General features: G+C 40.9%; 2 protein-coding genes across 2 annotated transcripts; both read right to left on the bottom strand.

Annotated features, from left to right (window-relative positions):
• Positions 1-70: 70 nt before the first annotated feature.
• Positions 71-7,597, bottom strand: pcyt1aa (phosphate cytidylyltransferase 1A, choline a). The gene is made up of 9 exons (XM_062525132.1): positions 7,375-7,597; positions 5,562-5,673; positions 4,947-5,046; positions 4,258-4,374; positions 3,777-3,928; positions 3,459-3,537; positions 3,186-3,328; positions 2,385-2,573; positions 71-2,049 (listed from the first exon to the last, which is right to left on the bottom strand). Exons 2-9 carry the CDS (start codon positions 5,670-5,672, stop codon positions 1,795-1,797), a joined length of 1,146 nt encoding a protein of 381 aa, XP_062381116.1. The 5' UTR covers position 5,673; positions 7,375-7,597; the 3' UTR covers positions 71-1,794.
• A 943-nt stretch (positions 7,598-8,540) lies between these two features.
• Positions 8,541-11,280, bottom strand: LOC134069237 (stress-associated endoplasmic reticulum protein 1). Its single transcript, XM_062525143.1, has 3 exons — positions 11,019-11,280; positions 10,714-10,789; positions 8,541-9,195 (listed from the first exon to the last, which is right to left on the bottom strand). Exons 1-3 carry the CDS (start codon positions 11,100-11,102, stop codon positions 9,155-9,157), a joined length of 201 nt encoding a protein of 66 aa, XP_062381127.1. The 5' UTR covers positions 11,103-11,280; the 3' UTR covers positions 8,541-9,154.
• Positions 11,281-15,364: the final 4,084 nt, after the last annotated feature.

Genomic DNA, 15,364 nt, shown 5'->3' on the forward strand with positions numbered 1-15,364 from the left:
TTCTGAGAGATGTCTGTAGGTTGTTTTATTCATGAGTCAAATACTCTTTTACAGATGTGTCAGTGAACTGAAGAGACAGGTTTAGGAGTAGGAGATTTATTTTACATTTAGGTGATTCTTTTGCCCTTCTGTGATGAACTGTACATTCACAAGCCAAGGGTAAATTAACAAAAAGGCCTGCATGACAGTCTTTTTGATACAGAAATATGGTCTGTGTCAATATTGGTGTTCCTTATCAGAGGCAGAGGTGAATCTATGTAACTAACAGGCTGTTGTGAACTTTACACAGCTCATGATTTTATAGAGAAACAAAACTCAGTACGTTTTTAAGGAAATACTTAGATAAAATACTTGCAGTAACAATCAGGCACACCTTTGCTAAATGCCTCAAGGGTCGCTGTGCTTTCAGCAACATTTCAGTTCTCCTGAAGAAAATAATAAAACATTCTTCAAACAATATATAATTTTTTTTAACAAACAGTGGTAGGATCATTTAAATTCTTCTATCAATCTACTTGATTTAAAACAGGAAATGTTGAATACACTTCCTTCATAAAACAAACAAAATGCCTATTCTAGCTGTTCATACACTTGATCATACTCAAACTGACCATGGAGTGATTCACCTGACGTGAACTTATATGTTTAAGTTAAAGAAAAATTAACTGTATCCAGACAAACTGACCTCGAGGCCTTTGCCCTACTGTCCTGAAAACAACCCTTGTTTTTCTCTGAGTGGGTGTCAGGTGAGTGAGTTTATAGACCACTAATGAGTGTCATACAAAACTCAACCCAGCCACAGGACCGAGAGAGTGGCAGCCAATTTGAGAGATACATCTGGTTTTGTTTTCAGTCTTCTCCAGTGAACAAGTGTGCAAAAAATGTATTAAAAGTAAAATAACATACAGCGGTCAAACACAAGGAAAATAAAGTGACTGCTGTGGAATCGGTACAATTGAACCACTGGCATATTTTCACAAAGACAAACAAACGTTCACAGTGCTAAGTAATTCTTGGGGTCACTAGGAGCTCTGAGCCAGATGTGCAACTGTGCTCACACAACAGTGTTGCTCCAACAAGAGCCGTGTGCAGACGGTGGAAAACCACACTCTGCACCTGAACACATGCTGGGCTACAGAGACAGCTTGATGACCCACAAGCAGATCTACTCTGCATGAGCAACATGCAGATCAAATTAAAGGGTTTAATGCTTTTACATTTGTGTATCTTCATGATCTTGATCATGATTATGATTATACTATTAGTATAGTAAAAGTTATTAGTTAACTTATTTAGTACTTACTTATTAGTTGTGACTAATAACTATAACTGTGTTATAAAGAGCATTTTCACCTCCCAAATACTGAAATTGAAAGAGAGCAGGGGAACGGTGTAGTTATATATTTTGTGCCAACAGAGAATCAAACTCTCTGTATTGTGGGTTGGATATGCAAGACTGTCGATAACACAATCTTCGCCCAACCCTGCTATGCTATGCTACGAGTGTTGAAACTGAGTGCATACATTAAGATTGTCAAAGTAAAACAAAGCTGTTGGGATACTGTCCCCTGTCAACTTGATCCAGATCGCTCAACACAAAACCCCAATTAAAGTTTTAGTGTGTGTTTGTTTCTGCAAGAGCTAGTCCATGAACTAGGGAGAATCAATGTAATAATAACACATGGTGATATGAAAGACAAGGGAACAAATGCAGTTGGGGTATAAAATGCTGATGATGAGGATTGTGAGGTTGTTGCAGTCAGCAGCTAAAACAGTTGCGTGAGATGGATCGGCCTACTCGTCATCGTCGTCGTCGTCGTCGTCATCGTCGTCGTCTTCGCTGATGACCTGTCCCCGCGCCCCAAACTGGTAGCCGTGGGAGACGCCGCCGTGCTGGGAGTGGGGGGAGGAGGAGGGCGAGGTCTTGGTGAAGAAGGGCAGGCGGAAGGTGGGCGAGGGGGAGCGCTCGCGCGCCGGGCTGCTGCTGGGGCTCTGCCGTGGGCTGATGGCCTGCAGCATACGCCCCTTCCCCTCCTTCAGCATGTGCTTCTGTTGGAGCGAGGGGGAGAGACACTTTAGCAAACACCGGGGGTCTGGTTTTCAGTCTTCCCGCGATTAATACTTCAAAACTACAGTAATATTGCAGAGAATAAAGCATTTGGGTTTTACTTGAGATACTAGAGATACTTAAGAAAGTAATGCCTTCTTTTTATCAGTATTTTCATCAGTATTATTATTATTATCATCAGGCTATTATTATCCATATCAGTGGTCTTGGCGAGAGAAGAGGTGAGGTAAGAAGTGTTGTGCACTTAAAACCTATACAAAGCAGCACTTTTCCACCTCTCTACCGCATCCACCATTTGGAGTGTTAAGAGACCCACCAGGGCACCCTCTGGACCGAACATCTGCAGGAAGTTGCCGATGAACTCCCGGGACTTCTCCTCCCACTTCTGGATGAGGTCGATGCTCTTCTCCTCCACCTTCTGCACAAACTCCTTGCTCTTCTCCTCCACATCGCGCACCTTCTTCTTCACTTTGTCCACTCTCTCCTGCAAATGGTACTTCTTCTCCTGGAACGTGGGGAAATCACACATATGCACTAAGGGTACAAAGCAAAACAACTCTGACATTCTAGCACCTTTTGGGGGTGTAAAGGCAAATCCACACTGCCAAACGATACCTAATAACCTATGATAACAGTGAAAACAGTTTTAAATAGTGTTCTAGCCAACACAACGTCCAACGTCCACAACCACAACTAGAATAGAAGGGCAGGGAAGTGGACTCAGGGAAACAAGCTTCTATGCCTCAGTCTAGTGGGGCAGCGTGCCCATAACATTGCATGTGCCTCCATGTTTCGGGGTCCCGGGATTGTCGGACAAATCTGACAAAACTTATAGACCGTTTCAAGAGAGTTCCATTATCAGTGTCTTGTTCTCACAAAGTTTCCGTTTTAACATTCCATATGTTATCTTAATGCAACGGAAGTCGTTTGGGGAAAAAATTGAACGTTAAAGCGCTTTTTTTTATTTTCTTGTTGAAAGGGTCTCTATATGGTCATGCTGCACTGCACTACTCTAGCGGTGATCATAATAACACGCATACTATATCAAGTTATTACACAGCATCTACTGACATCAGCTAAATGAAACACCTATTGAAAAAGGACACTCAGTTCTTACATTGATGAAGCTGACATTCAGCTCCTTCGCAGTGTATCCACGCTGCAGGTTGCGGCGCACGTAAACATCATAGTCTCGGACAATCCTCGTGATGATATCAGAGGTGGAAATGCCCTCTGTCCGCTGGGTTGGAGCAAACATTCCTGAAAAATCACCGTAAAGGGGGGGCAAAAAAACCCCAAACAGAGATTATTAGAGATTATGGGAAGTCTTATGCTTTTGAAGAAACCGTTCACTCTGTAGCCAGCATCTAAAGGGGCTATCAGCACCTACCAGCCTCTTTGATGTGCTTGTAAACATCATCACTTCCTGCTGAGGAGTATGGGATGTCATCATGGGCCACAAAGTCAATCTGAAAACAAAAAGTCAGGATGTTACAAACAGGCCAGGAAGTACAATCACCACCCACAATGAACTACATTTATGTTAAACAGTAACAGTAAATAAAAGTAACTCAGATACAAAAGCACCTTCTCTACTAGTTTCTCTGAGAGGAGACCCTAGGCCTAGCCATTAAGAATTCACGTTCTAACGCTAAACAAAAAAAGAACTCCACTCTGGATACACCCAACAATGTTCCTTTCCTCTTACCCGATGCTTGGTCAGAAACTCAGGTGTGAGTGTCCAGGGTGCGTTCCGGACGACCTCGTCAACGTAGCGGCAGTGGCTGATGGCGTCGTAGCGCTCAACATCATTCATGACGGTGAAGCCCTTCAGTTTGTGTGTGAGCTCGTCGCTGCACACTGCGGTGAGGTGGGAAAGACACTGAATACAACACTTCCGTTACCACAAGGGCTACACCTCCATCGGTACTAAGAAGCTCTGGGGCCGAAGAACCGTTTGGCTCAAAATCCATTTTTTATAACTTACATTTATGATCAAGGACACACCGAGAGGAGGAAACAAGGAGGAAATAGTCTAAGCAATTGAATTGAGAGTCAGAACAACCTTCACCAGTAACATTCATCAGCAAACAGACAAAAATCAGACCAAGAGACAAGACAGAGAGTGTGAAAGGGGAGAGAGAGCGAGAGAAAGAGATAGTTAAACATTAAAATGTGTATGAGCTCACCACCAACGATGAGGTGTGTGTTTGGGAACAGTCCCTTGGCTTGCATCAGGGCTCGCGCATGTCCAGAGTGGAACATGTCAAAGATTCCGTCAGCATACACCCGCACTGGTCTGTCCGCTACATCAGCAAAGCCACAGAGGTTTGGGGCACTGGGGTTACACACTAAGTATATGACTTGTACGTGCTGATTAAAAACGAATTAAAACTGATTAAAAATCCCCATGTTTTTCCATTTTGCTACCTCTTAGTGAATGAAAACGGACTCAGAGAGAGATGCATTTCCCACGCTGAAATTCATTGAGCCGTCATTTACAACTCCCACGGCTCGTAAGAGTCTTGAGTTTACGCATAATACCTGATCAAGGGCATTACAAGGCTCTCTCTCCACATTAACTTGGTCTTCGCCCACCGTCCAATCATGAGCATGGAACCGGCAATTGCCATACGGCCAGAGCCAGTTGTGGTTTACAAAGGCTACATGTACATGATGTTGTGTATGTGTGGGGGTATGGTAGGGTGGGGGTGGTTGGGGTGAGGGAAATTCTGTTGTATATTCTGTCTTGTATTTTGTCTTGTCTGTCTTACTGTCTTTGTATAAATGTATCAGATGTACTGTATGGCACAGAACAATTTTCCGCAAAGGACAAATAAATTCATCATCATGTTTTGTGTCAGAGAGAGAGACTTACGTGCGGTCCCTTTGAGAGCCTCTTCCATGCTCACGCGCTCATACGGCCGGTTCTCCACCGACTCAAGTTGATCTGCATACGGTGCTGGGTCTCTCAAAGCCTGAGCAACCAACAGGACAGAAACACTGAACACAACACTATATCTGACCTCCATTTATCTTACGACATAGTCATGCTGCTATATTACCAAATGCAAATACTCTGCTCTCTGCTCTAACAACTACTTACAAAACTAGGCTACGCAATAATAGAACATTGGTATAACATTAAACAATTGCATAATAAGCTGCTTACTGGATTTACAGAAAACAGAAATTAAATGTTTGTTCACACTAAAAAATGCTTCTAGCTTAAGATGTTGAAAGAATTCTAAAGGCAAAAGATTTTCCATCACAATATTGTAATATTACTGAATTATTTTTCCACAATTAGGCTAACGCCCGCTTAAAGTCAAGTACAAATGTCACAAATGTGTGCACCTTGATATGTGGGCCACCCTTTTATTATAAGTGTGTGACTAAACGCTATGCTGAGTAACTGCTGAACAGCTGCATGCCTTTTAGGACCCGGTAGAGTGGGGGGAAAGTAAAACATGGAAGATGTCGTCTGACTGACCACAGTGCTTCGCTTGATCTTGCCTGGCCGCTCCCCCTCCTCTGCCTCGCCATTTGACCCCTCTCTTTTTCTCTTCCGGGACAGCAGTCGTGCTGAGCCATGCGCCTCCATGCTGGGAAGATATTACATAAAGAGTTCCGAGGTCAGACAAACACAAACACAGACCAAGGCTCGACATTAATGGTTGGTTAACGGTGAACCCTGACACACACACACACACACACACACACACACACACACACACACACACACACACACACACACACACACACACACACACACACACACACACACACACACACACACACACACACACACACACAACAAATGTCCCAAAACTTTTCCACTCTTACACTGTTGTGTAACTGTACACCAGCACAGCTGTTTTTACAGGAGATTTCACTTTTTGGTCTGGACATTTTGAGGGACAATGGCTAGGCTAAATGACAGCATCTTTAAACTAGAAGTGCATAACTGTGCCTGCTCAATGCTTTCATTTCACAGTTTCACAGAGTAAAATGGGTACACAGTGTATGAGGTTCAGCCTGAGACAGTAGATTAAGCAAGGAAACTATGTTCATAGACTAATTTATTTGTGGTCTATGCACCATCCAATCATATGAGTGTTTTTATTTTGCTCTTGTCAAAATTGTCATCGCCTACAGTATGTTTGGACTAGGCTGTGGGAAACTCAAGCCACAGTTCTCAGCAAAGTGACTAAATTGTACAGTCATGCTATAGTCAACAGAAATGCTGGGGCATTCCCACCAGGCTATATTCAGTATCACCAAAATCTAACTAAATAGAAAGTGTCATACCGCTGCAGCCACTACTCCATGTTTAGCCTACTGGTAATGCAATAAGGTGGCCTGGGATTCTCGTGTGTTCTAAACGGGCCCTCTGTAAAGCACAAATCTGCAAATCATAATCATATTGTACTATCACATGTCTGCAAACAGGTCTTGATTCGTGTTAAGTGACACCATCCTTGCCCATGTGATCAAGCAAGTAACGCCCACTATGCAGACAAATGTGCAGAACTGGAAGCAACGATACTGTTCTTTGCATAAAAATAGGCATAGTTAAATGTTCTGATTATGACAATGACAAGTCTCCAAGGCGAGGAGTAGCCTTACTGCAGCTGTCCTGCCTTGTAGCCATCTTATTTACAGTCAGCCTACATCTGAAATAGCAACAGAGCCTAGATCCCAGTCTGTACAGACAAAACAGCTGAAGTTACCACTATTCAGTTCAGTTGTTGGAAAGCAAACTTATTGCAGATTTTGCAATCACGACAAACTTAGCATCAGTAGCAGCTAGAGTACTAATGGCTAGCACAGTAACGTTAACGTTAAAACAAGATTGAACATGTTTTATGTACAGACCACAACTCGAAATCCTTAACCGACAAAGGTTAAGATGATGAAGCAGCTCAAGCATTCTAACGATAGATTAAGTTAGCCGACCGGGTGGCCCTGAACACTGCATGTTTTGTCATTGACATAAGGTTGTCTAATATAATCTCTAACGTTATAGTTAGTGTATGGCCTGAACATAAATGCAAATGACATTCAACATTGCACAACATCAAGTCTTCGACATGTTGTAAACATAGGCAACTTCAGCAAAGATAACATCTAAAATGTTGCAAAGACTATAAACTCGTCGTGTTAGCATGACGATTTGTGTCGTTTAAATCATTCTCCAATAAACACCCTTTTCCATTGCACAAATTAGGAATGGTTTGGACTACAAATGTGTCTTGCTAGCTTGCCACAAAGCTCAATTCCCCCAAAGCTAAACGCTTACTTACCCTTGCAGAGGTCGGAGTCTGGGGAGTTTGATTTTAAGTTGATTTCTCTTAGCTCGACACCCTAATCTGAGGTGTACCCTCCCGTCATTAACAGTAAGTGATGGCTGTTAGTGACATAGACCGGGCGAAAGAGCGCATTAAGTCTTTCGAGAAAGCAACAAGGTTGATGTTTTATCAACCCCAGCAACAGTAGCAGGTACAAACTCGATGACAGCGTTCACAGTGTTTAATACGGAACTACAACTACTACCTCATCAGGAATCAGGAAATGACGGATATGGAATGCAGGATGGACTGGTGTATCATTTCCTATGACCAGAATAATGCGTCAAGCATTTCTTATATATTTATTGTCAATATGTAGCCGATATTTATTAAAATGAATTCCTGTGATCTTTTTAGATATGTTTTTTTCAGTCGCATGAGTTCTAACCTAACCATAGGTTGGTTCTAACTTGACTAACAGGCCTAACCGACGCCCCACGGTGGGACATCTGCTGGTGAGGAGGACATCAAGCAGGCAGTTGCAGTGCACGGCACTGAAAGGCTATACAAAATAAAATAAATGTGTGGCCTACCTAATTGTTATTGCTCATGGTGTTTATTTAATTTTAACATGGTGTGATGTAATGAATGTGTATTTATGCATATTTTAGTTTAGCCTGATTTTTATTGTTGTTGCTGGTCAGACTACCCACAGCCTCGACAGGCTCATGCATAGCTTTTGTTGTAGGCTATCTCGGCTGCATTGAAAAAGAGGGTTGCCCTCAATGTAATCCCGAGAATATTAAATAAAGGTTTCAATCAATCAATCAATCAATCAATCAATCAATACAGCCTACTAGAATTTGAACGAATCAATAATGTCGATGTATGCCTGTTTTTAATATCCTTTGTACATTTTATTTCCTTACGTTGTCCTACCATTAGGCCTAATAACCGTAGGTTTACTACCCTCTAGTGGCCAAATGCTGCACACCATTTATCATTATGAAAAATGTAGGCCAATAATAAATGATCTCTGTTTTAATGGAAAAAATTACTGAGCATTAAGATATTTTATAGCTATGACCAGAACTGATAAACATATACCCTTATTTATACAGTGAGTATGACATGGTTGGTATACAGACACTTCAAAATAATGCAATGAGGTTGTAACAAAGTTTTAAAATGGCATCTTTATTTATTTTCCTTCATTAGCCACTTTGATTTATTATTCATTTTCACTCCCTCAAGAAACAGGCCTATTCATAGGCTATCTCTGCCCAGAAGCATCTGTACAAAGCAGTTAAAACAAGTGGCTTTCATTTGTCAATGTTACAAGAAAGTTAACCAAGCTAAACCTACATAAGCTACATAAATTAGAACATTCTGTGTGCTTATAGTATACTCTAGTCATCTTCTAGGCTAAAGCTCATTTAGACCTGTGCAAATCTGGTCATATCATATGTTTCATGAGAGGAAAAAGCAAGTGTAGGTAATTACATTATACGGTTACAGAATTTGAGCATTACACCCTGAATCCCAAAATATAGTCTTAACAGCTCCTACTGCAACCCAGTGCCATTAAATCAAATCAGACAGTCTTAACTGGAATTGGAATGCAACTGTATGGCTCTTTGGAAGTTATTCTGTGTATGTCTTAAGGCACAAACAGGAGATTGATCTCCATGGGTACAAGGATCTTAGCTAAATCACTTCATAGTCATTGAGCCCTCCTGGGCATGCTGGAATGGATGACATTTTGGAATGTTGAATCATTGTTGGTCCTCTCACTTCACATGCCCATGCGTATGCTCTGAATGATTTGGAAAATTGCTGTAAAAGGGTAAAACAATCAGCATGAGGAAAACCACACACACACAATGAAAAAGTAAACCCAAGACAGACACAAGCCCTGAAAGGCTGTTAATTCCAAAGCCAATTCAATGAGGGGAAAGCATGTGTCATCCTGGAATATACCCCTGCCGTCATAGAGGAGGAGATTATCCCAGATCATAACAAGAAATGCTTTGCTCTTCTTTGGAGCAATGGCAAAAGGTCATGAGGTCTGAGGAGTCAAGATTTCAAGGCACATGAAGCGCATGAACCGTCATGCATCATTTATAGTACCCACTGTATAAGCCTAGGCTAGTCTAGGCTTAGCAATGTTCTGTGGCTATCAAATAAAACCAGGTGGCTACCTGAATGTACTGAATGACCAGGTAATCCTATCAATTAATTCTTTTATTCCATGATGACATACGCATATTAGAACGCTTGCCGAGAATTTCAGAATTAATTTAAATGTTAATAGAATGAGCTAAAGAACCCTTTACGCAGTGGTTTGACTTTCCTATCATAAAAAAGCTCATGTCAAAACAGTGCCAAGGCAAATAGGAGCTTAAATGTGTTCCAATTAAATTCAGGAGTGCTCAACGGCAGTTGCCCTATCTTGGTCATCATCTTTAAGCTCTGTAACCTCTGACAGGATTCCATGGCAGAGGGCTAGCCTGGAAAAATCCAAACTCATTCACAAAGTGAACAGAGTAGTGTCTCTCGATTGGGAAACGCTTGCTACACTTGCATCGCGACAGGCACCGACTTTGAAATCATTGGTCCAGCCTTGCCAATCACATTAATCAGAGATTCCTAACATTACTTCCTAATTTGCCTGAACTTTACAACTGACAATAAACAGCATCAACAGTCAGGAAACAATGTATGTGGGTCTACCTTTGCTGTAAATATTTTTTTGCATTTTTCCAACTGTATTTTCATGTTTTTTTCTTTTTTTGACATTCTTTCTTTTTTGGTGTTCCCACTACTGTTTATCACAATACGTTTTTGTTTCGTCTTGCCCTCTTGTCGCTGATTGGCCTGCCATTTTTCTTGCCTGAGGAAAATGGTTAGAACTATTAGTGCTCCACACTAGTAGCCTCACTACTAGATCTGCCAGAAAGAATATCTAGGTGGGCGGGGCTAGGCAATGGTGAAAGACTGATCTCAGCATTTTATGTGAGTATGAACACCTGCAAAGGCATACTCATTTAAAAACATGCCTGATATCACACCAACCTTGTGTATACAGTGTGTCTTTATCTCTAGGCGATCTAACCTTCACTTTCACACCAAGGTTTTTCAAATATGAAATCATGTCACAGTCCCTATCTCAACACAATCACTTGATAAAAAAAAAAGAAACTTCCTACAACAACAACAACCCAATAATATGGCTTCACTGAGCAACCCAAGTATCATTATTTCACAATCACACAGATGACGGGTCAGAATGGATAAATATGCATGTGGATGGCACCATAGTCAACTACTCCACCTTTGTAATGAAATACCCACCTGATCCACAAACAACAAAGATAAAGAGAGCCAGAAGCCATGGTCCCACAGAAACTTTGTCATCAGAGTTGCTCTTCTGCATGAAAAAACAAACGTTTAGGCCAGATTGTTATTAATGATCTCAGACCTTCGTCAGAATCTCACAAAGAATGTAAAGGTGGGTCTGAACTCTGAATCAACGTTGAGTGGCAAAACATACTGTACACAAGACCTATTCTGCATGTCTAAAGAAAACAATTCTAACTTTACAGAAAACCATTGGCCTCCCATTAACCGAAACAGCTGGATCGACAACCCATCCTTACCGTCGATTTTGCTACGTTGCCTCTCTGTGTGATGTTTTTGCTGTGCTTTTCATTAGCCATACGAATCCTTTGCTTCGCAACCATTGTTGAACGCCTTGAAAATGACACTCTAAGGCCAGAATATAGAGAAAGCAAGCAATCGACACTCAAAGCGCTCTCAGTTCGACGTTAGATTACCTCGTTTCTCGGTTTCTCTTCTGAGACTACGCTGTCGTTGACACAAGTTAAGTCTACGTATTCAATAGTAGGCAAGGTCTAGGTTCCACCCCTATGGTTCCACCCACCCACATGAGAACGATCTCTCAGTTCCGTGTGTTATAGACGAATCCGGCGCTGGATTCTCTATGACGCCATCTGGTGGCAGCGCCATTACTGCGGTTAAGCTACCAAGCCACGACCGCAGCTCGTAGCGATACATTTGCTAACGTTTACCCGTGGAATGGAGTAAATCGTCTTTTTTCCCTTCGTTTTTTGGCTTACGATGTCGGGAAGAGCATGTTGTGTTTTCGGCTGTTACAACAGCAGTGGGAAAATACAGATATGGAACAAAATATATTAAGTTACACAGCTCCTGTGTAAAACCATAACCACATAACACACAGATTTCTAGGGCGAGCTGAGGACCAAACTGTTCATCAGAAGTGGATTGTAAACATCAACCGAAAGGACATCGAGGACAAACATATCATGGTACGTTTTGTTTAATAGGGTTGATCTTAAATCTTGCCAGTTTGCCTCAATAGCATGCTGTTGTCTTGCATGGCGAAACATCAGCTAGGCTACATTCTGTTGGTGACATGGTAGCCTACTTTATTTGACGTAGAAGCAAAACTGTTAAGTTAGGTAAGTGCTAGGAATTTCGGTAGTCGCCAGAATAATTACCTCCATTAACTAAAAGGCACTATTGAAAAATTATTCGGGCAGCCATCAAATCAACATGATATTGGCATTACAAACAGAAAACATATGATGGAGTTCGGGGGCAAGCAATACTAGCAAGATTGATTTCCTTCTTTGGTTGTTAACCATGAAAACATCAGTTAGCCTATTTGGAAAGATCTGACAGTTTTTGGGTAGCACTCACATTTAAAATTCACTTGGATATTTGATGTAGATGTTGTGTAAAAATGTTCATGATTGTTGGTGGGTTAAATTTGTTGTGCTGAGGTATAGTCTACATTAAGTCAATTTCCTTTTCTCTTTTGTTGTATTTCATCAGGGGTCAATGCCATGGAAGAGCACCTCCCAAAAGATGTCTTCAGCCCTTACAAGAGCATCATGTGCTGAACCTGAAGTTACTGAATCTGATAGGTAGAGGTGAATGTCAGTAATTTGGAAAATATGCCTCTGCAGAAGTGTAATGCTGGCATCCAGTGAGCAGATACTGCAGACCACAAACTGACACAAACTGATCAGTGTAGGCCATATACAGTAGGCCTATGATTTGATGACAAAGACTCAAAATTTACATAGGCTTGCTTGGGCATTGACAGTTTTTGGCAACTTTTGTACGCCATTATTGCTTTTCACTCACAATAAGGACCATCAAGTTACTTAGCTGTCCCTGAATAGCTGTTGCTCATGAGGCTCCGTCCATACTTCCACACAGGATTTTGTTGATAAATCTATACTTACCTTTGAATAACTACTGTTTAGTGTGTCTTTTTTACACATACTTCCATACAGGGATTTATTGATTAATCTATAGGCTACCTCCCTTTTCAACCGCTACGTGTTGTGTACCTTTTTGGCCCTACTGTACAGCCTATCCACACAGAGAATTACATTTATTTTTGAATCATTACTTTAAATTTGAGCCATTACTGTTGATATCCTGTCTAAATACTTTCCACAGAGACTGACCTGGTCCAGTCTATTTGACTTCAGCCTATAAGCTGGGCTGGCATATTTTGAACCTTCTCATATGGCCAATACAAACTTTTCTCATCTGTAGTCCCTCGTTGGTGGAACGCACTGCCTGTTCCTACTATAGCAGGGACATCCCTCGCCATCTTCAAAAAAATGTCTGAAAACCCAGGTCTTTAGAGAACATCTCTCATAGCACTACGACAGACAATTGCACTCATTGATGTACTTACTACACTCGTTGATGCACTTATTGTGTTTTTATATATATATATATATATTGTTGTTAGAATAGCTCTTAAAAGCTTTAAAAGTTTTTGCCCTGTTGTAAGTCGTTTTGGCTAAAAAGCATCTGCCAAATATAATGTAATATGGTCTATTATTTTGCATTGTCACATTTTAATAATAATAATAATAATAATATAACAACAATTTGTATGTGTGATACATGTATTGTATAAATTAAATGAAGTGACTTTGTCAAGTTCAAATAAACTGTAATCAATACATCAACAACTGTTCTTTATTCCATTGTGCACAAGTTCCAAGCACATGATGATGTGTCCTCTTGTAAGGGCTGAAGACATCTTCTTTTGGGAGGTGCTCTTCCAGATGACATTGATCCCTGATAAAATACAACAAAAGAGAAAAGGAAATTGACTTCCATATGTAGACTACAAATTTAACCTAAAAACAATCATGAACATTTTTACACAACATCTACATCAAATATCCAAGTGAGTTTTAGATGTGAGTGCTACCCAAAAACTGTTTATTAGGCTACAATACTACGGAGGAAAACGCACAAAGATTTTTTCCAAATAGATGTTTTCATGTTTAACGTTACAAAGAAGGAAAGCAATCATGCAACTAGCATAGTGTCACCTGCCCCCGAACTCTTATCATGCGTTTTCTGTCCGACCATACGTTGATGGCCATGCTGCACAAACGTTAGTAGTTCAAGCGAATAATTCTTCACTAGTGCCATTTAGTTGATGGAGAAAATTATTCTGACGACAACTTAAGTTCCTACATACTAACTTTACAGTTTTGCTACGTCAAATATTTGGTAGCCTACATGTTAACCCACCAACATCGTTAAAATTAGCTGATGTTTAGCCATGCAACTGCAAGACTAGACAACAGCATGCTTGTCATCGTGGCAACTGGCAAGCTTTAAGATTAATACTGTTAAATAAAACTTACCGTGATATGTTTGTTTGGAAGTCCTTTCTCCACTTCTGACGAAGAGCTTGGACCCTAGAAATCTGCTCCTGGTTGTACACTGGAGCAGGCTGTGTAACGGCGGGTGAATAATATATTTTGTTCCATATCTGTATTTTCCCACTGCTGTTGTAACAGTCGAACACACAACATGCTCTTCCCGACATCGTAAGCCAAAAAACGAAGGGAAAAAAGACGATTTACTCCATTCCACGGGTAAACGTTAGCAAATGTATCGCTACGAGCTGAGGTCGTGGCTGCGGTAGCTTAACCGCAGTAATGGCGCTGCCACCAGATGGCGTCATAGAGAATCCAGCGCCGGATTCGTCTATACACTGTGTCCTTCCGCCTTCGTTACCCACTATGCCCACTACCCAAGGGGGCAGGCATATTCCCGGAAGTAGAAACACGAAATGAGCTGGTGATCAACACTCTGCTAACTCCCTTGGACGGCCATAGACTTTCAGATTTTTGCGATCCCATAACTTCATGTAACATGTGCCCTTTGTCTCCCTTATAGCTTCTGTGTATTCTATATAGGGTATCGAAGTCAAAATTAATTCACTGTTTCCCCGTATATTACGTTGGTTTCCCGTAAAGAAGTATTTTAGCATGTCGGTTGTAGGGAAGCTAACGTTCGACGTCACATTTCCCGTAATGTCTGGATCAGAAGCTCAGTGTTGGCTGTTAGAGCTATGTGTTAGAGCTCAGTCCAGCCTGCACGAAAACCATGACGGAAAGTCATTCACAAGATCAGTGAAAAAGCGTATAGCCCACGGTAGCCTACTGTTTGATAGGGTAAAGCATTACCTATAGGCAAGACAACATAATATTAATATTAAAAACGAACGTTGGAAAAGAAGACTCAAACTTTTTTCTCCTCCATTAATGTTTTGAAGATGATCATGTGTGGTAGTTTTCAACATGAACACGACATGATATCTTCTACTCTGCTTGATATAATGAATGTTCAACGTAATAAATACATACATAAATAAATGTTTAACTTTAATGACTGATCACTGTTTATTTATTATTAGAGCTTAATAAATAGTAATAAGTGATAACAAATTCAGTAGTGTGTTGCCTCCACTGCGGAAATACTGCACTTACCTTTAACCTCTTAATGCAGATGGAGATTCTTGCCAAATTTTGAACAAATTTTGAACGATTTGTTTTTATACAATAACAGTCATTATGCCAAGTTCCACGGGCAGCACAATGATCACTCAGGGCTTAAACTAAAGACACATGAC

Source organism: Sardina pilchardus, chromosome 2 (genome assembly GCF_963854185.1).
Source record: "Sardina pilchardus chromosome 2, fSarPil1.1, whole genome shotgun sequence".
NCBI classification, from domain to species: Eukaryota; Metazoa; Chordata; class Actinopteri; order Clupeiformes; family Clupeidae; genus Sardina; species Sardina pilchardus.